General features: G+C 44.5%; 2 protein-coding genes across 18 annotated transcripts; one reads left to right on the forward strand and one right to left on the reverse strand.

Moving 5' to 3' along the window:
- The first annotated feature begins 442 nt into the window (after positions 1-442).
- On the forward strand, positions 443-6453 carry prkra (protein kinase, interferon-inducible double stranded RNA dependent activator). 11 transcript variants are annotated; one of them, XR_003891225.1, is made up of 10 exons: positions 443-671; positions 1052-1221; positions 1316-1397; positions 1630-1708; positions 1784-1901; positions 1974-2068; positions 2147-2309; positions 2623-3526; positions 3863-3934; positions 5843-6453. XR_003891225.1 is itself a non-coding variant. In XM_003961895.3 (8 exons), exons 1-8 carry the CDS (start codon positions 619-621, stop codon positions 2775-2777), a joined length of 915 nt encoding a protein of 304 aa, XP_003961944.1. In that variant the 5' UTR covers positions 443-618; the 3' UTR covers positions 2778-5235. The 11 variants fall into 11 exon arrangements, 1 of the variants encoding a protein (XP_003961944.1); XR_003891226.1 differs by lacking the exon at positions 5843-6453 and having other exon boundaries at positions 2623-2880; positions 3039-3125; positions 3299-5235; XR_003891219.1 differs by having other exon boundaries at positions 2623-4127.
- On the reverse strand, positions 5647-24949 carry osbpl6 (oxysterol binding protein-like 6). Of its 7 annotated transcripts, none has more exons than XM_029849317.1 (24): positions 24353-24946; positions 23734-23895; positions 18855-19087; positions 16368-16490; positions 16105-16158; positions 15604-15717; positions 15356-15526; positions 14384-14534; positions 14127-14230; positions 13723-13815; positions 13008-13176; positions 12153-12283; positions 11325-11432; positions 10799-10930; positions 10049-10136; positions 9499-9752; positions 9031-9168; positions 8888-8951; positions 8688-8766; positions 8122-8266; positions 7898-8042; positions 7683-7809; positions 7483-7605; positions 5647-7318 (listed from the first exon to the last, which is right to left on the reverse strand). In XM_029849317.1, the coding sequence occupies exons 3-24, from the start codon at positions 18999-19001 to the stop codon at positions 7207-7209; spliced, it is 2772 nt and encodes a 923-aa protein (XP_029705177.1). In that variant the 5' UTR covers positions 19002-19087; positions 23734-23895; positions 24353-24946; the 3' UTR covers positions 5647-7206. The 7 variants fall into 7 exon arrangements, with proteins under 7 accessions (XP_029705177.1, XP_029705174.1, XP_029705183.1 ...); XM_029849314.1 differs by lacking the exon at positions 23734-23895 and having other exon boundaries at positions 24353-24493; positions 24597-24945; XM_029849323.1 differs by lacking the exon at positions 23734-23895 and having other exon boundaries at positions 24597-24946.
- Positions 24950-24983: the final 34 nt, after the last annotated feature.

The raw sequence follows: 24983 nt of genomic DNA on the forward strand, positions 1-24983 counted from the left end.
GCACATTTACATAAAAATAATTATTGTGTTTATCCAGCTTTTACCTAGTTCTATCTTTTTTGGTGTTTTAATGGATTTGGCAGTAAGTCTGTGTGTTTTTTTCATACAGACAGTTCACCCACATCTCCATCCAGAAAGACATCCATATATATAAGAATAACAACAATGTGTTCCAGATATGAAAGCAATGGGTTGTGGCTATGAGTTTGTACAGAAAACAAAAGGTTAAGGTGTCTGTAAAATTAAGCTCAAGGCATCTGAAAAAATAAGAACAGAAATTGACATTAATAAATCAACACGATTCAAAAGGTAACACCATTTTCATCACAGATAAAATCAAGTTTAACAGACTAAAACGGTCTGTCGTGTCGCTGCCTGGTGGTGCAGTTCCCACCTGTCACCAGCAGGTGGAGACATGTGTGCGGGCGCCTCGTTTGTCCGGCTGGTGACCCGGATGTTGATAAAACTAATAAATTTGCTATTTTCTGCCCTCAGATTCAATGTGAAATTACAACACAGCGCATTTGGGCAACTTTACATGTGTTTTTATTCTTCATGGTGACACAAATCGAAGCCGGGTAACAATAAGAATAACTCATACACCCAGAAAAAGAAGAAATGTCGGAGGAGAGATACAAATCACCAGCTCTGAAAACCACCAGTAACATCAGGTTAGTTAGTTTGTTACAAGATTAACGAGCCTCTTTTGCTGCGATGGCAACGTAAATATCAACATTTAATTTCCACCTTTCCACGGATAAGTTGGCCTAAAGTGTCTTGTTGGAGCTGTTTTTAACGTAAACAAAAGTGCTAGTTTCTGTTTCTAGATTAAGCTAGTTTCGATTATTGAATTTATGATTGTTTGCTAATAAAAAATTATGCAGCATTACAGAAACATGTCGACTTTAGATTCAATGTGATGACCGATTTTAGATGTATATGTAATAGTCTTTTCCCCTGAAATTTAGATCCCTTATGTTCTCCTAATGACCATTAAGCAGGGGCACATATCTAAGATTTCTGTGTAAAATATATACTTGTATGTGTGCAGCTTAAATCCAGAAGAATCACCTAATCCACGGAAAACACCGATCCAGATCCTGCATGAGTACGGCATCAAACGTGGCTTCCTGCCTGTGTATGAGATGGAGAAGGCCGAGGGGGAGGCTCACCACCCAAGCTTTGTCTTCAGCGTGAAAATAGGAGAGATCACCTGCACAGGTAAGGGACAGAGTCTATCTAGACTCATGTAATTGCCTGTTGGATAAGTTGGTCACGTCATGCTCTGTGTTGTTGTCATGGGGATTTCTTCCAGGTCAGGGTCACAGCAAAAAGGCTGCGAAACATCTGGCTGCAGCAGCCGCTCTAAATGTTCTTCAGATTCATGCTGAGAAACTGTGAGTCAAACTAAAGTTATTATTACAATGAAACAGGCAACAATGAACACGTGTGTCTGGAATATTTGTTGGGTCAAGTCATTTTAATTAAGCAGCTCGAAGGGGTTGTCAAAAGGGTTGCCATGGTGTTTATTATTGTTTTCTAAGAAGATCAACTTGTATAGCCTGACTTTAGCAGACACATTTGAATCAATTTTAATTCACTTAATTAATGTATCTGAATTCCCAACAGGCACGTGCCCGTGAAGTCTGACAGTAACAGAGCAGAAACGGATCATCCCAACCCTCCTAACTCAGTGGGAATCCTGCAGGTGTGGAAATCTACCGACACGCTCCTGCGTCAGTCTCTGTGTAGCGTAACTTCTCTTTTTGCACTCTGAACTCAGGAGTTGGCGTTGCAAAGAGGATGGCGTCTTCCTCAATACACTGTTTTAATAGAGGCTGGACCCCCGCACAAGAGAGAATTCACTGTTAGCTGTCGACTGGAGTCCCTGTCAGAGACCGGTACGACAGATTTTGGGGCGTTTGGATAATATGTCGGCGTTCACATCACATGTATTTCTTTCCCCGCCGCAGCTATTGGAAATTCAAAAAAGGCGGCCAAAAAGTCAGCTGCAGAGAAAATGGTTGCCAGGCTTCAAAGCCTGTCAGGTGGCTCCGAAATCACATGGGTACGCCAACTATTTCTCCACATTGTGAAGTGGCTGCAGGAGGAAGCGGCAAGTTACTGTGTTTATTGTGTTTTTCAGAGCCCTAAACCGAGTGTCCTGATCGAGAACTTAAGGAACTCTTTGGGGGAGAGGATGTCGTTGTTGAGAGGGAACCCGCTGAGCGCGCTCCACACAGACTACATTCAGATGATGTTGGAGTTGTCAAAGGAGCAAGGATTTGAGGTCACATACTTCAACATTGGTGAGACAATGTTTCTGCTTGTCTCCATGCAGCAGGTGCAGTGCACAGAGTTTATGAGCAACAGTCCGTCACGGTCAGAACAGCTTTCAGCCCACTGCTCCACCTGCTGGTGTAATAGCGCATTACAGCTGAGTTTTACAGACGCTTAAAGGGTTAAATTAGTCCTGGATCCAACCTGTCCTGGCTCTGTGCTGCACCTGTATTTAACCTTCAATCCTTTGATTTGGCATTGAGATGATTTGGTTTTCTGTTTTCCATATTTACAAATGGACTCCTGTTTCATCTGAACCTGCAGCGTGTCTGTATTTTCCAGACGAGCCGACGGTGAACGGCATGTACCAGTGTTTGGCAGAGTTGTCCACCTCGCCGGTCGTGGTGTGTCACGGCGCCGGCATTTCCTGCAGCAACGCTCACAACGCCGCAGCGCACAGCGCACTGCAGTACATCAAGATCATGGCCTCCAAGTGAACCCATCATCGTCGCTCTCGGCCGACTAGCTTCGCCCCCCCCGCTGTCAGCTGGCGGCCTGTCAGGGAGCCAACGGCCCTCAATGGTGAAGGTCACAGTAAAGGTCAGGCTATATTTTATCAGTGGCACATTTTAAAGACGAAAACTGCAGAGAAACGCCCACTTGATTAGAAATGTAGTGCCACTTTAGCAGGTGCGCTGTGCCTGTAAAAGGTTGGACCCCAGAACTGCCTTAATTCTTCCTGGCAAACTTTCCACAAGGTGTTGGAAACGTTCCTCCCAGATTTTGGTCCATGTTGACGTGATGGCATCTCTGATCCGAATCTCCTGCTGCTCCACGTCCCAAAGGTGATCTATGGCCCTGAGATCTGTGACTGTGAAGGTCGCTGTTCCAAAGCCCACACGGCTCCGCTGGATTATGCCTTATGGAAACTTGTGATTAGTTTTCTGCGTGACATGCGTATGTCCCACAGTTGTGAATGCACCATGACTGCTCAGCATCTGTGTGTTGTGTCGTTCAGCTCCAGAAGGTGGACGGCCTGTTACCCTTTTCCTTTATCCATCCATCCATCCATCCATCCATCCATCCATCCATCCATCCATCCATCCATCCATCCATCCATCCACCCATCCATCCATCCGTTCCTCCGTCCATCCATCCATCCATCCATCCATCCATCCATCCATCCATCCATCCATCCATCCATCCATCCCATCATTGCTTTATTGACATGTGTGAATGCCAGAAGGTGAGTTTGACAGCTTAGACTACAGGTTGACTGTTAAAGTGCATATTTGGTCAACAGTTGGTCAATAGTTTCTAAGTTAATCTTATTTTTTGTTAATACCCTGACAAAGCTCCTCAGTCTATTGTGTTGTTCAGATCGTTTTCATTGAGTGAAGTTGATTTTCCCGTAGTAATTTGGGTAGCTTATTTTCTTTGATTCATTTGTTGCTTGCATCTCGGACCACCGTTCAATACACCATTTTTGACTGGGAGTCTGTACCGCTGTGCTCACCTCTCAGTCCCCGGAGACAACACGACCCTCTCCATTTCATACAGTGAACTCATTGTCATGTTCCAGAAAGCAGTTGAGGTGATCTGATCCTGCTGGAAGAAGCCAGATGGTTACAGTGTGGTCAGCAATAAGACTCAGGTAGGCTGCAACCTTTAAGTGATCTTCAATTGGTACTAAGAGGCCCAAAATGGGCCAAAAATGTGCCCCCCATTACACCATCAGCAGCAGCCTGAAGCATTGATACGAGGTGGGATGGATCCATGCCTCCATGTTGTTTACACCAAATTCTGCTCTGACCATCTGAACGCTGAGACTCATCAGACCAGGAAAGGTTTGTCCAATCTTCTGTTGTCCAATTGTGGTGCGTCTGTGGGAATTGTAGCCTCGTGTTCCTGTTCTTAGCTGACAGGAGGGGCACCAGTGGGGTCTCCTGCAGCTGTAGCCCATCTCCAAGGTTGGACACCTTGGGCTTTCAGAGATGCTGTTCTGCATTCCTCAGTTGCATCGATTGGTTATTTGAGTTACTTTTGTCTTTCTCATCTGAACCCGCCCATTCTCCTCGGAGCTCTCACTTAAAAAAGGCATTTTTGTCCACACAGCTGCTGCTCACTGGGTTTGTGTTAACAAGTGATTGAGCAGGTACCTAATAAAGTGGCCGGTGAGAGCGCGTGCCAGATCAGGCACATTATTATTATTATTATTGCATTATCTGTTCGGCATGTTGGCTGGGATATATTAGGCTCTAATCCAACATTTGGCTCCACTTTGAACTGGGGAAGAACACGATCTGTGTGCCTCCGCTAAATAAAGGTTACCCCCCAGTGAGGGTGGATCTCTGTTCTTGTTCAGTTCAGGCTGACGACGCCGCCGCGGCTCCCTGAGCTGCTGCCTGTCCTGCTGCGCTGGCACACAGGCAATTAAAGCAGGGCCTGACTGTGCACGCTGGTCTGTGCCGACGCATTTAGTGATAGAAGACGTTGTGTTTTTTTACTGTAATCGAATTTCAAGGCAAATAGCTTATTGATTATTTTCTTTAGCGCTCGATGCTGTTAATGCCAATTAAGTCAGGGTCGTTTTTCATTAGTCGTGTCACTTTTGTTTCTCATCCCAGTTAAGGACTCAATGTTTCAGCACAGGCCCAGAACATCTGCTTCATCTGGTCACCTACAGATGCAGAGGAAGGGATTTATCTGTGGTTTTGGTGTTTTTGCTCAGCACCAGAGTCTAAATGTGAATGTGATCACCAGCTTATGGAAACGGGCCGCTTATCCCTGCAAGCTGCTCAGTTTTGTGTTTGGAGCAGAATGTTTCAAACACACACCCCCAACACGCACACACACTTTCACACGTGAACCAGACTCGTCGGTTCCTTTTCCAGTTTTATTAAAACAAGCACTATGTAGCAGCAGTGTACAGTGTTCATGGAAAGATATGTACTTTGTTAAAATTGCACTTTAGAAGGTCCTCATTTGGAAACGCCTTTAAAGGAAGGTGAGCGGGTCCAAACACAGATGAGGTCCAATTGAGCAAACCAATCGTAAATCTGTAACCCCCCCCCCCCCCCCCCCCCCCCCCCCCCCCCCCCCCCCCCCCCCCTTTCTGAAAGGCATCTGCAACATTCATTGACAGGCTAAGTTTTCTCATCATGCAGATGGAGTGATGGATGAAGGAAGCGTGCCGCCTCCTCCCCTCGCTGCGGCTGGATGCTGCAGTGACACGTCCTCTTAATGTCTCATATTTACAGTGATCAAAAACAGGTCGGGGGCGGCAAAGCGGTGCAGAACCTCTGCGAGCAGTTTAGTCACATCCCTATTTAATGTGAGACGGCTAAATCCTAACTTGGTCTTTTATTTTTTTAACTGACATGATGATGTCACCAGTGGAGGCATCAACAAATGCGTTAAGGCACAGCGAGGGAAACTGCAGCGGACGCGTTTCTAATCTGGGGCTCCAATTTAAAGCGCCTCTTCAAACGATGAGCTGTGGGGGTTTTGGGTTTTTGTCGTCTGCGGCACCGTATTTCTAAAAGTACACGTTACCTTTCAGTGCTTCTACTCCAGGCCTGCAGGTCACATGACTGGCTGACTATCAACACACGGAATAAAGAGCAGCAGCTCTGCACACAGGAAAAGATCTGCTGTGATTTAAGAGGGGGAGAAATAGAATCTGAAGATTTAAAGCTGCAGTTTCAAAGGACAAACAATGGGCGGCGCTAATGGCTCATAGTAAATTAAGATTTTATGATTATCATATTAATTCCTATTTATGGTGATTTAATTGGGTGAATTTTGACCCTTTAAAGACTTTTGCACTGTTGTTTTCATATAAGTTTGACATTTCTCTTCGGGGGACTGTGGTGGTGGCACCATCATTTTGGCAATGAATGAATGTAATTCCAAATGTTGCAGTATTGTCTAGGCCAAAGGCGCTGCGTCAATGTCAGATGAAACCTTTCTTTATATTATTCACTGTCTTTAAATGATTTTGCTTTTGACCATCTGAAAGTAGGTCTACCAGAGTTTCACGTGTGTGTGATTCCAGAGTATATTTATTAAACAATGCTTAAATTAGACAGAGGAGATGGCTGGTGAGCTCATGGATGTCCCGATATTACTGTCATATTTACAACAAAAGAAATAAAAAAGAAGGAAAACCTCCTTTGACTGTTTTTTTTTTTTTTTTTTCAAAAGGGAAAGAACACCCGTGAACGTGAGCGTATAACCTGTCAAAAACAGCAGAGCAGGATTTACACCGGAGCCTCGTGGCACGCGTCTGAAAACACTCGTTAGATTTTGCGTCTACCGTCACCGCGCTTCCTCTGCTGCCGCAGGGATTCGGATGAAATGAGCTTCCCGGGAGAGAGTGGCCGCTACAGAGTATGAAAAGGTAAAAATAAATACAATCTACTAATTCACCTAATGCTATTTTCACTTAAGTCTAAATCTAAGATATTTTAGAAAAATACCTCTTTTTTCTACATTAGTTGAGGGTATAATAAATACGGCTGTATGCCAGTTAAAGCTGCTCTCTAAACATGCACGTTACAGAGGGAATCAAATGATCTATTTTATTCATCTAATCCAGACGGCCGTCAGAACTTAAATGGTTTTCTTGAAAAAGCTCCAAATGGTGTTAAGCTTTATGGGTTTGTCTTGAGTTTAAGGCAAGAACGTACTCAGAGGTTTAAGAAGCTGAAGATCTACATAAAACTGGACCCATCCTCACTCTGGCGACGAGCACACAGATGATCCTATGGGATGTTCTGGTGGATGGACCACCTCGCGGCTGTGGCACCCCCCCGGCAGTCCAAGCTCCCGCATGTTTTCTCATGAGAATGTTTGTCTTTAACACCTTATTGTGCATAGGTTCCAGCCGTTCTGACTGCAGCGACGGGCTGACGGATCCACCGGCTACCACAGGCTCACTGCACATTCCATGTTGATGAAGCCGGGGTTCTTACGGAGCTCCCAGTACGTGTTGTTGGAGACCCACCTCTCCCTGTGGTTGGCGTCAACCACTTTCCTAGAAGACAAAGGACATATTTCAGTATAGTGTCGATTAAATGGACTAACAGTTTCATGCTGCTTTAGTGGATTTGAGGTGAATTTAAATACTGGAGGTGCCACAAGGAGCTGATACTGCCTTTGATCTTAGAACATGTCCATGTTTGCATTGTTTGTGTTTACTTGAAGAAGCACGGCTCCTGTTTGACGTTGCTGTCCTCTCGCCACCTCCTCCTGGTTCTCTGCAGATCTTCTATACGCTGCTTCTCTGAAGACGCCATTTCCAGGTTTCCTTCCTCCAGGTATCTGCGTGAGTCAGGCGTCACTTTTCAGTCGGTAAATCAGACGATAGGGAAGCGTGTCGGCGGCGGCCAGGTTCCTACCTTTGATCCGGTCTGAACCGGGTGTCTGTGCGGGGCAGCACATCTTTCAGCTCGGGGCAGAGTTCGTTCAGTTCGATGGCAAACCTGGTGAAGCCATAGTACAGCTCGTAGTCTGTGGGCATGGAGCCTGCAAACGACATGGACGGCGAGAGCTTTAGGAGGAGTTAGCTCTTCATGAAAACCTTCTATCTGCGAGTGTAAACCTGGACGCCCACCTGGCCTCCACACACATTTGGCAGAAGGGGGGACACCACAGTAAAGGCCCTCGTGCCATTTCCCAAACAGTCGGTGGATCACTTTACCTTCTTGATCCATCACAAACCCTTGAACCTCATTCACATTTGAACTCCAGTAGTTTCCCTGGAAGAAGACGGAGCACAAAGACGGGTAATCGGAGCGTTGGAACCACGAGTGAGGACAGATCTCACCGGGTTCTCACCTTGACGAAGGTGAGTTTACAGAGGCAGGCACTGCTCTTCATGTTTCTGATGGTGATCTCCCCGTAGTGTTCGATCCACCGTCGCCCACTCAGGATGTTGTGTACGCACGTGGTGACCTTGTTCCATTCATAGTGATCTCCAAACCTACAGATTAAAAAGCAGCTTATTCAAAGACTACAATATTTTCCTTCTGTGGCACAAAAGTGTGGCCCACAACCGCCCATGAATATTTATAATCAGGCTGCAGTCGATCAGGTTTTTAATGTAACCGATGGGCTGCTGCCCTCTTGGCCAGGTCTCCTTCATCTCGATGGGACTAACCGGGTTACATAAAGGCTCCATCTGGCCCATATGGCTGAACTGCACACATATGTGCATTTACAGCAAATGCAGGACAGACAGTGTTGTGTTTATATTGGCCAATATTCAAATGGAATATGGAAATCTTCAATAAAATCCTGAGACAGAAGCGTGAAATTGTCCTTTGTCAGACAGAGAATGCTTTGGTAATCAGGGATGGTTGTGTGGTTTTTTAAAAGCTGGTTTGATGTAAGCCCACTCTTACCTGGGAATTGTGAGATTCACTGTCCCGATCGGTAAAATCTCCATTGATTTGCCCCAGAACTTGTTCTTCCACCTCACATCTGGAAAGAACGCGGCGTCCGTTCATTCATTACAGACAGTTTGATCTGGATTTATTTCAGAGGACAAAAGCTCTGCTGTTTGTCCCCGTGACAGAAACCCAATGAGCTTGTTTAAACCTACCTTGCCAGAAGGTGAAGTTCTTGGACTCACAGTGGCAGGCAGAGATGGGGGGGTGGTGACTCACCTTTGAGGGTGAAACAAAAGCACGTGACAGTGTTCCGACACTGTAGAATATTAGAAAACATCTGTATTAGCCGACTCACCTGCTCTGAGAAGAAACAGAAGCCCTTGTCTTCCCGAATACATTCGTAAGTCTCTCCGAGTAGGGGGTTGAATGGCTTACTTCCTGCTCTGTAGTACGTGGATGAGTAGCCTGAGACAGCAAACGCAGCAACCAGAACCTGTCAGAGAGTCAACCAATCCAGCACACACAACAGGGGATTAGCGACTTCATATTAGCCGGCTTTGTCATGAATACGCAGAGCATTAGAAAGCTCAGGGCACAGATGGAGGGAGGCGCTGAGGTCCGCTGTACTGGAGCGGACCGCTGTCTAAACAGACGCATGTGACAGTTTATCTTGGCACTGTGACTTGGTTCATCAACAACAGGACACACAAAATAAAAGGTATTTAAAAGGTAGGAGATTCAGTTGGACAATGTGCAGCAAAATTCAGCTTCAACCCCCAATCTCTTCTGATGTTAGGTGACGGGGGCCTGCCGTCAGCCTCACCATGCGCTCAAAGGGGTCTTCTGTGTCGGCAGCCTTGTCCAGCAGCTCGCTGTACTCCACCTCCTCACACATGCGCTGCAGGGTGTTGAGGGGCTCGTTCAGCTCCACCGGCATGGACACTTTGGACAAATCTTTGCCGATGTTGTTCCTCAAGATGTTCCACAGGTTGATGTTGCTGGTGTCGGGACATGGCGCTGGGAGGCAGGTGCGCCGCCCGTTCCTAAAGGCGCTGCCAGCAAAGTCTCCGTTGGCCACTGGGAAGTGAAGAGCAGCTTAATGACTCAACATAAACCATGCAGTAATATCCACAGCAGCCAGGGAAACAATCTCTTCTTAAAAAATGACTGTCTTGTTCCTAAAACTCGTTTAAACGTGCAGGTTGTTTCGAGGGATTAAATTAGCTGCTTGTTTATTAGGCATCATTAGCAACATTGTTGAAGACCAGCAGGTGTGAGGCTGTGCGTGCAACTGAACTCCTCCTTTTTGTTTTGTATACGTTAAGTCATTAGGTATAAATGAAGGTGTGGAGCGGCCTCCCACTGGGACCTACTTTGTCTGGAGATGTTATCGGTGACACTGGCGTTGTCCTCTGAAATGTTATCGCTCACATCGCTGACATATGACTCATCATCTGAGCCCTGTGACAGGAACAGGTGATTCATTGGAACAGCGAAACACACAAACGCTCATACGGACGTGCGTACGTGCAGGTTGGCTGACAAGATGTAGCAATTGTGTTTCTGCCTCACTGCAGTAATGAATAAGAGACGCTGCAACAAACGCATGGAGGCACTAAATCAGTGGCACTGAAAGAGGAAGATATTGTATTGCCTCTGTTTGTTTACTGCAGTAGCCTCCATTATGGTCAGGTTTGTCTTATAGCGTGACACAGGTCTGAATAGGCCGGCTGACAGAGATCCAGATTGGAGGCTGATGGATTTCCTGGCTGAGTAATCCTTCAATGGCTCAACGCTTGTTTGGGATGAACTGGATTTTTCTATTATCGAAGCCACAATGTGAGAGAAATAGAGAGAAGGGCTACAATATGACTTTATAACAAAAATGATTTACATCTTAAGCAGTTAAAAAAGAATCCCTCTTGTGCACCAGTCTTTGTTTGATGTTATTTTTCCATCTGCTAGCACTGTTTTATTTAAATTCTGTCCTCATTAATTGCCGAACGGCTCCACATTTACAACCTTTTAACTAGATTTTGTGAACACGCTGCTCCCGTAACCCTTCCCTTTTGTTCCATCTTAAAGAAGTTTTTTTCCGAAGCTGTTCGCAGACTCTGTGATACCTCATTCTCAGAAGAGCTGGCTGATAGAAGCACTTCTTGGGCATCAAAGAACTCAGAGACCGACTCCGACATGGAAAGTCGGCTCTCATTAGAGGCCTGCTGAGTCAGAGGGATCCCCATCTGTTCTTCTGCCTGTAGGCAAACATGCAAATACAGAAGATGACTCCCTTTAGGAGAGCGTGATAATCCAGAACTGACCTGACCCAAAAGAATCATCACGAAGCAACAATGGGTTTGATTGTGCAGCATACGTGACCTTTCCTGAAGGCAAGCTCCCGTCTATTTCTAATTAGTTCTTTTTTTCCATTAACCCTGACGTCAGGCTCTGCATAGTATATTGATCTGTTGAGCTTACCTGCCACAGCATACTGGAAAAACCGTCAATACATAAAGACCACGATCAATACGGCGATCCACAATCCCAAGAGGCACACGCCACACTCGTACCGGGCCAGCTTTACTGTTCTATCAATTTTAAGAGCCAAAGATGAGCTCTGTCAGTGACAGACTGACCACAGTGGCGCACCTCGTCAGGCGTGGAGATGATGTTCACACTGACAACTTGTTCAGTCAGGATGGATTCTGAGTGGATGCGGTTGAGTCGAGTCCGGAGTTCTGTGTTTTGGGACAGGGCCTAAACGATGAAAAATGTGAATTTTAACAACTGAGTGAACAACTCCATCTTAACTGCAGCCTGGGCCTGAACTGTAAATAACAGACAACTGTGTTTAAGTAAATCGGGATCATTCAGTGTTTCCTTGGATGGCCTGATGATGTCACTCATTAATCCCCTCCTGCCTCAGAGAGGTGAGCTATGGCTATCGCAACCGTCAAAACCTCGACCAACGTATCACAAAGAACACACCCAATTAGGGACAAAAAGCAGAGATAAAGCAGCAGAAACATTCCACGCCAACTATTAGCAGAGGAACAGTCCAATTAAATCAAAGGAGCGAGGAAGCAGCCCGCAGGAGCTGAGTTAATGAACTGCGCAAATTATTTGTCCTTATTACCAACTGATGTGGGAAAAAATGACACATTTCACAAGTGATTTCCCTGCGCTCTGACATTCAGACGCAACCATTATTTTGAACAGTGTGGAAACTTGGCTGCATCTCCTGTGCTCGGGCCGTCAGCCTGTCAGATAGTCTTCCCAACTTAAAACAGGTTTGAGTTCAGTGAACTGATACACCAGCAACACACAGATGAAATTAAAGCACTAATGTCATTATAGGTACAAGACAGCATCATGCATGATGTTACAAACAGGATGTGGCCAAATGTGAGAAGAGCTGGCTGGAATAAGCTGCAGAGAGGAATGTCCACCATGGCGCAGTGGCAGAGAGCGCTTTACCTGTGACAGGGACTTCCTGAGAGAGTTGATCTGGGACGACTGGTCCGATTGTTCCTGGTCAGACAGGATCTGTTTGATCTTTTCTTTCTCTATGGCCACTGTGTTGAAGGCTGATTTCAGCAGAGAGTGGACTGCAACATAAATGAGATTATAGCTGCTAACTCCGGACCGTTAAGTTGTTCTTGACTAATATCTTTTTACAAAACTGTCAGAACTTCCATTGGTGCCATAAATCTTTCTATTGATGATTAAGTGTATATTTGGACGAGCTTTCTCTGCACTAAATTTAAATGAGAATATCCTGGGTAATATTTGAAGGGTTTATTCCTAACAATCCCAGATGCTGCTTTCATGTTAGGAAATGCTGAATCTACAATAAACTCCAGACCTTGAGGAGATCTACAGGAGATGCAAAAATGCCACGCAAAAAGTGAGATCAGCATCAAGGACTGTGGTTTATCACAACAATATTACGATGTTATTAATGAGCTGATAATGACTCCAAACCAGCCCCATTTCCCCTGTGAATAAATACCCATCATCCCAAAACCCAGTCTTTTAAAGAGTCTCTCTAAAAACTGGAACAAATAAAGAGGCCAGATAATAAAGAGACTGACTTGGCAGAAGAACTACCGGTAGGTTATATTTGTGTTTACTTTCTATACTCGTCAGCTTTCGTGTTCCTTTTCTTCACAGAACTGCCCTCTGTCCCTGCCTACAGCTGCTCACACTACCTGCCAGGGCGCTTGAGCTCAGCCACATCCTAATGTTCTTCATCAGCCGAGCCTCTCAGCTATTTAAGCCTTGTGGGGTTTTTTGGGATTCATTTGCATTACTAATCAAAAATCCACCCACCTTTCTGGGCAATGGTGCAGAATTCCTCCTGAAGTTTGATGTAGTCGCTGGAGCACTCAACACTGTCTGTGAGCCGGGAGACCGGGGGCTGAAAGTCCACCAGCTCGGCACACAGGTTGGGGTTGGATGAGTGGAGGCGGATGGGGGACATGCTAGCAGACAGAGGGACCTGGAGAGAGGTGAGCATCACTGTCAGTCGGGCGAGGGGAACAAAGATGTGTTTGAATGAATCCTTAAGGAAATCCTGCGTGGAAGCAATCCATGTATAAAGTAAACAGGGGAAAAAATGGAAAAAGCTTTGCAGACTGTGACCCAAGACAGTGCAGACAAAAGGATTGAGAAAAGGCAAAACAATGTGGTAAAAAAAAAGCAGCGGGTTTAATTTATCTTTATAATTTATTGCAATTTATTCCATTCAAATAAATAAATAACGTTCAATATTAAACAGATTTTATTTCCTTGCTTCAAATATCTTGAATTACTGGGTTCTAAATTATTTAAAAAACAATATTTTAATTATTGGTATATTTAATATTTTAATGTAGTTTTTAGGTTGTTTTATTTCTTTATAAGTGAATCAATATTTGAGATCAACTTCTTTGTAGACCTAAATAACAGAATAATGCTTGACTAGACTAAGTCTGTCAATAGTAACAACCTACACCTCTTTGCCTGATGCGCATTAATCTGACAGCTCAAAGGAAGAAAATAATACCTGAAGCTGGAATTTTGCATCTTTGCCGACACTTTTTGTTCTCCATCTTCTGTTCAAGCGCTTCTCTTTCTTAGATATTTCAACACAATTGGTCTTTGTGGCACAAAACGCAAAATGTGGTTATTAGGACAGGCAGGTCGCAAATAAACAAATGCTAACAAACGTTGAGTGAAATGGCAGCAGGAGACATTCTCAAAAACAAAATACAAGCAAAATATTAAAGAACACGGTTCAGCCAAAACACAAGCAAAACAAAAAACAGGTCAATCAAATATATATTCATCAGTTAGTGTGAGCTGAGCTCAGCCATTTCTGTCTCTTGGAGGTGACCTCTCTGGTTTTAAATCTTCCTGAATGAAAACGGAGTCAATTGGCTGCCCTGCTCTCCGTTCCTCCTTTATCACCTGCATTTCTATGAAGTTTGGTGCTGACTGCGTCCTCTGCAGAATCTCCAGACTCTGCAACAACCGGCTCAGCTCTGTCAGGTTGGACTGGCACCGTGCAAGCTCTGAAAATTGAATTCACAAACACAGTCAGCATTAGGGGTCGTGCCCCCTCCTCTCAGGGTTCGTGAGGCTTCCCGGAAGCCTGAAGGAGTTTGATTTAATCTGCTCCTGGACTCAGATTCATTGTCTCCTTAAGGAGGGAAAGTGGCACTTACCCTCTGCACATTTGTCCATTTCCTCTGATTCCTGTAGCCAAGCCACCACCTTGCTCTGACCATTGCTGTAGGAGGCCGGCAGGCTGCTGTTGTTGCTGCTGCTGCTGGGGGCAGCCTGCTGCCACGGCAAGCTGCTTGGCTTTGCCTGCTGCTGGGTGAGAAGTGGGTCTGTTTACTGTAGGGCATCACTATAACTATAACTGAATTAGTATGCTCAGTTAGAATAGCAGCTTTTGTTCATTTAGAGGCAGATTTCCTCTGTGATATATATATATATAGATATATGTATATTTCAGCCATTGTGGCTCACGTTGCTGTGACACCGAACTGTGCAGCATGTACACAACAATGTACACGAGGTTAAAAGATCTTTTCATATGGCAGCTGATTCTGCCCTGTTCACTGGAGTCTGACATTTAAGCCGGTCATGTGGGAAAGCTCATCAGGCTACAGCCAGATGCTCTCACTCCAGTCCCTTCTATAGTCAACTTTAACGTGCTACATGATGGCACAGAAGGCTCTCAGGAGACGCTGCAACAGCTGCACCGGCACCTTTTCAAACTTCTCAGACAACCGTGAGCAGAAACGAAAGCTAAACTGACTTTTTAATGAACGAGCCCTTTCCACTATCCTATAGTTCCATATGTAGCATTACTGCACTGCAGACATTTGCCTGTATATTCAAACCATTAGTCTCGCTTTACTGCACATAATAGAAGGGGCAGCTCAGCACCCGAGACAATGCTGCATAAGGGGCAATGACGAGTTAGAGCGTAAAGCCTCCCTGACGTCACTGTGCTTCACTGCACAGAACACTGCTGAAAGCCACCAAAAATGGTTATTTAAGCAGAGCTGATGCTCTTAGCTTTCCAAATATGTTGACTTCATAGACAATTGTAGACCGATATCACTTATTTTGATAATTATAAGAAGTAAACATGTCAGCAGGAGGAGACAGGTGGTGGGACTGACCTTGGCTTCCCGTACCACACTCAAGGTGGGCTGTGGTGACTCAACAGCAGCTGGGGGGGGGAACGTTCTCATTGTAGCGTCTCTCGGGGATCGCACGATCTCGTTCTGACGGTACAGCCTGTGATGACGCAACTTCGACACCCAGGCATCAAAAATATCTTGAGATTTGATCTGAGGGGAGAGAAACTGTGAGTCACCCAACAACCTGCTCGCCATTGTTAAAAAGACAACGTTGCCATCTTTGGTACCTTCAAGTGGTAAATATGTTCCTCGGTGTCAAGGTCAATCCGACGGGCCCGTTTCTTTATGGACATCACAGAGAGGCCCACGTCAATACTGCCGTGAAGTTTCCCTTTTTGTATCTGAAGCAGGCAACGTGATAAGGGTATTCTGTTAGAGTTAACAATAGAGAAAGTCTGCCTTATTTTATACTGCAGTCACATCCCCAAGCTAAAGAAACATGTTTATTATTATCATGAATGGTCTAAGGAAACATGGTGTAATTCAAATTGAAAGTTTTTACAGCACCAGCTTTTATTTTTGAGGATCTTTCAGGGTTAAAGAAGGTCTGATGACTGAGGTCAGTAGATTTCATTTACATTTGTAAAGTTCAACCTCCTGTTCAAAGCGGCCGATGCCTTTGATATGCGCTGGACATCAGGACACCTGCGTTGCAGATGTTTCTGCTGACTCACTGCGGAGCAAAGCTCCGGTCAGGCTGCCCCTGAGTTACAGTCAGAGCTACTTACGTCAATGGGGGACTTGGAGTACTTCAGGATACCATTGTCCAGAACAAAGAAACGCTGCAGAAAACAAAAACACAATTATTTTGGTCACATAACAACAAAGACAAGCATTTAATATAAATGAGAGAGAGAAGGAAGAAATGCATGAAAATGGAAGCTTCCGTCAAGCTGCAGCACATGATGACACAGTAACTTGTTTAACATTCAAAGGGCAGCTCTAATGGATTTAAAGGAGAAGAAGCTACTCTTTAAAAGCTGAATCCTACCTTGTGCCAGCCCTTCAGAGGCCATTTCCTCTTTTTCAACATAAAGCCCTCATGTTTGTCTGGTCTCTGGACATTGCTCTGTCCAATTTTCAGTCCCTCAATGATTTCCCAGCTGTCTGGCTCCTAGAAATGATGACAAAAGAAGAGGGCTCTTTTTAAAAAAAATAAAATAAAATAAAAAAGAGGAAAAATGTATTTCAAAGAATAGTTTTTGCCATCTAACGATTGGCGAATCTTTTGAAGTTTTCCGGCATCAAGGAAGGAAGTCGCTGCTTGTTTTAAGTGTGTGACACCTTGTTTATTTGATTCTGAGATTGATTTTTTTTTCTTTTCAATGAGCGGACAGGCAGAACAGATAATTAACAGATACAAATAATGTGGAGCAGCTGACGCGATCAGGTGACCCTCTGCAGCATCTCAACAGACGTGCTTTTAATGCTGCAGCCACGCAAACAACAAATGTTACGGTTTCCTGTGCAGTCCAAAGGAAAACACTCTTGGTGATTCTATAAATATCAGCAGTCCACTTCTCATGAGACGTTTATCTTAACCAGCCGTTTCCTTGCAGACACTAATTCTGGAGTTTACTGTCATTGGAAGAGTGTAGGACTTTACTGAAAAGCCTGCCAGGGTCCATTTGTTCTTTCCTTTATATAACAGTGGGAAAAAGGCAACATTAAGAAATCTGCTTGATGAATACACTCCTGGATATCTGTTAACAATTATAGAGGACCTTTTCAAGAGCTACACCTGCTTACAATTTATTTATTTATTACAATGTACTTTTTTATCTAGTGATAACAGGTGTTACCGTAATAATCTAATCCATTTTCCTGTTGTGTATTTATTAATTAACAGGCAAATCAAAAATATAAGGATTTTCTTTTCCATTAAAAGTCTTTGTCTCTATTTTGGAGAGGCACATTAACATTATGTCATCTCTCAAACTCTCAAACATTAAAACTCAAGGTTAATGACGCCATTTTCAAGCCTTCACAGATTGTACCGTTGTATATGACGTTATCGGTGGCTGTGGTCTGATTATATTTGCATTTCCCTAAACAACAATCAGACCTGCTGTGTTTTAATATTGATTAGTTGTGTTGCTTTCACCTTGCCATAAGTTGTCATTATTACCTCGGTGTGCTCATGCTTTTTCCTCTATATGCAGCAACTAATAATAATAATAATAATAATAGGTGCCGTTCCAGGAATATGTTCAAAATAATAACTAGCTGGAAAAAGACACCCAGAGAAAAACAGATTTATGCAGAGCACAAGTCCTCCATCATTTTCAATCAACAGTAATATAGTACATCAGAGGTTTTCTCCTGACGTAGCTCATCCGACTGGTAGATGTGAGCAGCAAGGGGGGGAAAACAAATGTGTTGTTCCTGTCAGATCCTGATTCATTGCTTCAGTGTGCCTGTGCTCGCTGCAGGTAGAGACTGAGGATCTCCAGCGTGAACCTCGTTGTCAGCAGAGGGGAGGAGTGCGGTATATTGATTTGAAAAAGGGGGGACTGATTTAATTAATGTTTCCCCCCAACAAGATGCCTCACTCTTATTTTCACCTCAAAAATCCAGCTAATCCAGCTCCAGTAAAGTCAGTTCTATCAGGAATGTAATCTCTGTGTCCCTGGGGATGATGCACCATGCCGCATCCTCTCAATAGAATATCGCTGAAAACTACCCTCTGGGAGGTAAACACAAGACTAAAAAACAGCAGAGGGGCAAATTAGCCTCAAGATATATGATTCAAATACTTAATGTGTTGCTTTAAACTACGTGAGGAAGAAAATTGTAACCTTGCTCTTAGGTTAATTTGCCTTTGAGATAATTAAACTGAAATGCTGCCAAAGGCAACAGTTAGGAAAGAACACTGAACAGAAGGGTTGGAGGGTTAACGGTTTGCTGCCCTCGCCCAGCAGACGTCAACCGAGCGTTTCAAACAGGGCCCCATTTCTCAAACCGACCAGCTCCCTTCCCTCGTCAGACAGCCATCCCCCGCAGGCACACGTTGGACGCCCTGCTGCACGACATTCCGGAGCGTGCAACATGTTCACCAAGCCTCCGCCTGTCCCTCATTAAATATGCATCGCCCAGTGCAAGATGGAAACGCTGTGATGGCGGAGACACCAGTTCGGGTGTCTCGTTTCTGCATGGTGGCGGGAGCTCGGTGAGATAAACAGGGCTCGGGGTTCCGAACCACTTACTGCTGAGGTGAAATGCCAGGCTAACGGTTAATTATGGCTGCTCTCTATTACTGATTAGCCCTATCAGTTGCTAAGATTTAAAATTGATTAACATCATAAACTATCAAGGTCAAGGTAGTAGAAGTAGAGTTAATAAAATCACAACTTTAGGTGAAAACGAAATACTCAAGTATCACGGAAAACACGCTCGCAGTGGTTCCAATTAACACACATCAGCAGAGCTTAATTAAGATTTCATGAGTTTATATTTCGGTCCGTGGTCAGAAACGCACCTGCCGGCTGTCACGCTGGGAGGAGGACGAGGAGGAGGCGCTCTTGTGAACTGGTGTGGACGTCTTGTTGATGGACGTGGGAGTCCTCTCCTCGGAGCTCAGGGTGCGGCCGGTAAGGCCTCGCTGGTAGTGCTGTTGATGAGACATGGTGGGCAATGTGGTCCTCCCTCAACACTGAGCCCTGCAGACCTGGAGCATCCTCGAGTGCTTCAATCTCTCTGCTGTCTGCACATCTGAGAAAACAAAGGTCGGGAGGTTACGGCTTCCTCGGGTCACCTCAATCCTTCATCTCGACTCGAGGCTCCAGCCTATGTTGGTTCATCCTGTTTGTTGGGAGATATCAGGTGTTTTTCCTGACTATATTTATGTCAAAAACGGAGCAGATGCACTGAGCCATTTCTGCGGCGCTCTCTTGTATTCTCTGCAGAGCCCAGAGCTGCTTCTGTGACCCCCCTGAAAGGTGCTGCTGCTGAATCATTATGCACAGCCATTTTTAAAAGAATGGCCACGATCACCTCTGGCTGCAGCAGAGTGTGGCGTAACACAAATCTACTGGTGGAAGCAGATTTGTGATTAACTTTGTATTTTATTACAGCATTGATTATAAAACCATAGCTATGTTACATTAACAGATAATTGATCATTTAACCTATACTTACTGATGGTTTAACCACAGTTTTCCAGCGATTTACATTAAAAAAAAACCTTCGTCCAAATCAAACTAATCATCATAATAATTTGATGCATACTGCTGCATATTTTCACAGCCAATAATCTCTCGGTTCTCCTGTGTTTTTTGTATTAAAGACACAGAATTACTGAAGATGAAGAACGCAAACTGACAACAGAAGCAGAAAACCTGAAAACATAAGCAACAGCCACAGTTATTCCTGCCGCCACAGTATTCTGATAAGTTCACGCAACTCCCTGTAACTAGAATTTCCACTACAATAATGGAGGGAATTAACTGAGGATGCAGAGTGAATATCAGGAAGCTTCTGCAGCGAGAAACTGTGGTAATAAACTTGCTTGTGCGGTGATTTGTGCTGACAGAGCCACATTTTTATAGTTTTATATTTATATTCATATTCTATTTTTAATTTATTCTATTTTATTTCTTATTTTATTATATTTTTATTATCTCTAATAGGTTTAATGGGGTGTAATGGTGGTGGGAAATTTTGTACAGTGCTGTACGTTTCTTTGGAGATGCTAATTTCCCTGATGGACACCCCCTAAAGGGATCAATAAAGTACTCTTGAATCTTGAATCTTGAATCATGATGTTTCCCATCTGACCAGTTAAACTACTGGTCAGACAGGAAAAAGGAAGTTCTCATTTTGATGACTGATGATGGAAGTGTGCTGCTCTAACACTGACACACACAGTTTGTTTAAGCAGTGGCTCTGAGAAGCACCTCCAATCTCCTCAATTATGGCAAAGAGTCATAATTACCACTAATCTGCTACAACTCATTTAGAGCAGCAGTTTCATTTTTTTAAACTGTTCCCTTTGAATAAACGGAATAAGAAATGAATACTTAATCATACTAAATACTACACTATGGAGGTTACGGGAGGACAAAAAGGAAGTGTAGTAGACAAATCCACAAGCAACACTGTGACACTGACAGATTAGCAACAGCAGGCAGTGAAACATCCATCCCATCACACGCCATTTGTCTTCATGATAACAGCGGTGTTCGGCGCTGCTGCAGACTGTGGTTGGAGCCATGGGATGTGCTCTCATGTGAGGAACTCCCTGAGTCTACTCAACAGCCGTGCACGCCCTGATGCAGTGCACTCACACGCCATTATCTATCATTCGGATCCTGTAACAGCGTCATCATCCTGCCCTTGGTAAGCCTCATATCTAAGCTGTGGGACAAGACAGTAAATCCATTCAATGAAGCTTATTCCACTACACCTAGTCAAGAAACATTAATACTTTGGGCATAAATAAACTGTTTAAAAGTTATTTAGTCCATAATATAAGAACTAAAATGTTTTTGTGTGAGTGAATGGTGTGTGTGTTGGTGACCTGTCTCACCCAGTGACTGCTGGGATGGATCCGAGGACTCTCTGAGCCTCATTGGAAATAAGCAGCAGTAAACAGAAGATGGATGGAATATTAAACCTGATGGTTTTTTTTTTTTGATAAATCACTACTTACTCTTAGGAAAAATTCTTTCTTGATGTGAGAAAATGTTTTTCATCTGTGGATGTCAGCCTCAGAGCTGTGAATAAAGCCAGGCAACGTCTGACCAGGACCTAATTACACATGAGCTTAATCTCCAAAATCCTTAAAGCTGGAAGACAAGAGAATCCATGGTGGATACTGCAACATTCCCTCCACAGCCTGTCTGTGCAGTAGCTCTGTAGTTTCATCATATTTTAATGAGAGAAATACAGTACATGTTGCTCCAGTGTGCCGAAAGATGAATCTGTCTCTTCGGTGCTACAAGCTGAAAATAAACCAGGAGTTTAGAAAGTTAAAAACGTTCACTTGAAGCAAACGAGTGTGCACTAGCATCCTGGAAGCCTGATCCTACCAGTTCCAGAAACCAGTGGAAAAAAGTTTCAGAGGGTCAAGCGTGACAAAGAGGAGCTTCCAGAGACACAAAACAATGGTGGCAGTGTGGAACCATCTGGGGGGAGAAGCCTTTGGTGGACATCCCCTTCATGTCTCACACTGGAGCAAAATGCCACAAATCTTTGGCAATTTGGACACATTGACTGCCAGAATGAGGTTTTACTGGTTTTTGTCTGACTCTAACTGGGATTGTGGGGACCAAAGTGGTGTTCTGAAAAACCAAAACTAGGATGTCTGCAAAACACCGATATGAATGGATGTGCACGAGCTTTCTTTAGGGGGTCACAGCCATAATGCTGCATTACATATTTATCAATCAAGCTTAGACACGAAGACTTAAAGAATAAATAAAAGTAATAAAACAAAACATCAAGTGTTTCTGGAAGAAATTTCACATTCACATCTGTGACAGATCACTGGAAACAGAGGGTTCGATATTATCTCATTAGATTATGAAACTTTCTAAAATGTGATACTTCTCTTTGTCTCTCTCTCTCTCTCACACACACACACACACACACACACACAAGGATAAAGTCTGACTGAAGCCATCTAGAGTCAACTCTACCCTGGAGTGTCTCATTGCCTGAAAAATGCGAAACTCCAGGATATAAAAATAGAAAAGCAGAAGTCCGACCGGTGTTTGTGTTGTGATCAGCCTCAGACTGTCTTTGCTGATAGGTGACACTAGCGGAGGAAACCAGAGGCCGTTATGAAATAAACTCTGAGCAAACCATCATGTGTGGTTGACCGTTTTTAACAGACAGTGTTGCAAAAGAATGAGCGAAGCCTCAGTCGTGGTTTGCATCTGTTGCTAACCTTTTATTACCATTTCATTTGAATTTCTCTTATTTGAAAAAGCAAATCAGAACAGCTTCCTCACTCACAGACGCCAACATGGATTTAATGTTGGATCAACCACACACCGAATAAATAAGCCACAACATAAAAACACCGATAATCAATAAAAGAGGGGCCAATGCTGCAGAACACATGAATGCTTGCTGCACCTATAATCCGTGTGATATCTATCTGTACACTAAAATCACCGGTTGTAACCTGAGCCAATCCAGGAATAGTGAAACAGCTCACTCCTGCTTACAGGGAGACAAGAAAAGAGTGTCTTTGTGCCCTCTTGTGTAAAATCTGAGCGAGCGAGAGAGAGAGAGAATGAAAGAATGATGCACTGAGACATCCAACATGTCCGCCAGACCCAAATACAGAAACTTTTACATAACTGCCAAAAAGGAAATGGACCATTTCCTTATTTCTATTTCTATTCATTTTAAGGCAAACCAAAACTTGCAAAAGAAAAAAAAAAAAAAGCTAATCCGGCACATTTTATAACTGAAGCTGACAAACCGGATTCGTTTATGCAATTTTCCTCCAAATTTGGCCATTTCCACCACCGTTTCTGAGTTATCCTGTAAACATCTCATGTAAGAACAGGGTAATGGAAGGGCTTCTATGGGTTTACTGCTCCATAACTATGGAACCCAGCGGTGAAGAGGCTTTTGTGTGTGTGTTGTCACATTATCAACCAGCCTGCAATAGTAAACCCAGTCTGCTGGTCTCTCCTTTAAATAATTAAAGCGGAGCCAAAAAAAACAGCTTATAACCCAGGTTCTTAACGGTAACCTGCAGTCTGACAGGTCCTGAAAGGGAAGCCAAAAATAGAAATCTGAATGGGGGTCTATTGTGACACATGAAAGCAGCGAGGCACATCTTTTAGCCCAGGCCTGTCTCTTTTTTTTTTTTCTCCATGAATAACAGTAACTGGACACAGCCAGTTCATCCTGCCCCGTGCCAATTACATCACCTGGGTCTCCCACTCTCGCACTTCTAGAGGAGTGAATAACCGACTCCCTGTTGGAAACCATCAGCGCGGCACAGAGCAGGCTCTTGGTTGTGGAAAACAAATCATTGAACCCAATGGAATGAAAACATTAATTACAAGAATCAGTGGTACCGCCGACAACAACACTACTGTGCCATTAGAACACATAAATGAATTAGCATTGGCGCTCCCAATGAGGCTGGAGCCTGCTTGATCTCTGCTACTTTTATGAGAGGAGAACGCAGCGTCTCCGGGAGTGTTCTTCCCAGTCCGGACAGGGACGCCTTCCACAGGAGGGCTGCTTGAGCTGGATCAAAAAGAGGCATCCCAAAATAAGCCACCTTATTCCACAGTGGCTGCCAAGGGAGCCTGCAAATGTGTCAGCGTTTCAAATCAACGCTGCTTCGAACGGGTGGATTATTTCAAAGCACTGCAATGTCACTGGCTGACCTTCAGCTGAGAGGCACGCCGAGGCGTCGTGGAGCAATCCCGTAAGTGGAAGAAGTTGGCCAACTTTCAGCATCTGTGATCTGACAGCATAATGACCGTGGAGACAGCGCGAGCCGGGATCACCTCCATCCTCGGCACTGCCACGCACGGAAAGTGCGTGATCTAATTCGGGACGGACGCAGATGCAGAGAAGAGTAGTTGAAAAGGGTGAAAACATCGGTGACGCATTAGGTCGACGCCAGTAAACTCCATAAAGTAGAGAGGAGCCCGATTCGATGCGTAAATACTCCGCTGCAGAATTCAAGTTTTGGGCTGCGGGCTTCGTGACGATGTTATCTTTTTTTTTGGGGGGGGGGGGGGGGGGGGGGGGGGGGGGGGGGGCATGCGTGATTTTAAGGCATCGTGAGACGAGCAGCGGAGGCTCGATGGAACCGTCTGCCTGCTCCAACTGCTCGGGATGCGAGCACGAACAGACGAGATGCTGCGGTCTCAGCATCGCTCCGGAGGCAACATAGCCTTGTTATGACACTGCAGTTTTGGGGGGTTTTCTTCCCCAACAAGGGGCAAATCTGTCACAACGACCGAATTGGAAGAGGGTAAAAAAAATAGTAATTCTTACCAGAGATGCGAGGTAATGACCACGTCTCTAGTTCTTGGCGCAGCAAAACAATTGCGGGGTCTCCCTGGTCTGGACAGAGGTTCCCCGCTTCTTAAAGGCAAACGGCTGCGGGAGAGGTCCGCGTCGAAATTCTATACATTTCTTCGTTTCGACGCCGTGTCCCGTGTGGTTACCGGAGCAGAAGAGGGATTCAAAATCAATTGCCGTGTCTGCCTGGTTCCTCAATGCGGGCTGAGATGCTCACCTCTAGCCGCACTCGGCTCGCGCTCCTCCCTGCAGCAAGAACGGCTCTTTGGGCGGGAAACAAAAGCTGGGATGGATCCGAGGCGGAGGACGGCGAGTCGCAAAACCCGGACATGGAGTAGGGACGACGCCGGATCGGGAGCCTCATTCAAAGTCAAGCGGGCAAAGACTCGGAAATACCATTTTAGCGGCAATTTAAGTAGAAATAGATCGTGAAATATAATTTCAAAGGCTACCGACCACAATAAACACAGCATTTCAAACTGCCAAGTCTACATTTTTGGCATACATTTAAAAGTTAATATTGTCTAAATTATATTTTCGACCATTTATGATTGCGTAATCCCTCTATATTAGTCCTTATTAATGACAAAATCATCAGAACTCT

The sequence above is a fragment of the Takifugu rubripes genome, chromosome 1 (assembly GCF_901000725.2).
Source record: "Takifugu rubripes chromosome 1, fTakRub1.2, whole genome shotgun sequence".
NCBI classification, from domain to species: Eukaryota; Metazoa; Chordata; class Actinopteri; order Tetraodontiformes; family Tetraodontidae; genus Takifugu; species Takifugu rubripes.

Coding starts and splice junctions, on each gene's coding strand:
- prkra (XM_003961895.3), top strand. CDS start 619: ATGTCGGAGGAGAGATACAAATCACCAGCTCTGAAAACCACCAGTAAC. Junction 1,902..1,973: donor GGAGTCCCTGTCAGAGACCG/GTACGACAGATT, acceptor TCCCCGCCGCAG/CTATTGGAAATTCAAAAAAG. Junction 2,310..2,622: donor GGTCACATACTTCAACATTG/GTGAGACAATGT, acceptor TGTATTTTCCAG/ACGAGCCGACGGTGAACGGC.
- osbpl6 (XM_029849323.1), bottom strand. CDS start 19,001: ATGTCTCATCAACAGCACTACCAGCGAGGCCTTACCGGCCGCACCCTG. Junction 13,816..14,126: donor CAAACTTCATAGAAATGCAG/GTGATAAAGGAG, acceptor TGTGCCACAAAG/ACCAATTGTGTTGAAATATC. Junction 12,284..13,007: donor CTGCACCATTGCCCAGAAAG/GTGGGTGGATTT, acceptor TTTATGTTGCAG/TCCACTCTCTGCTGAAATCA.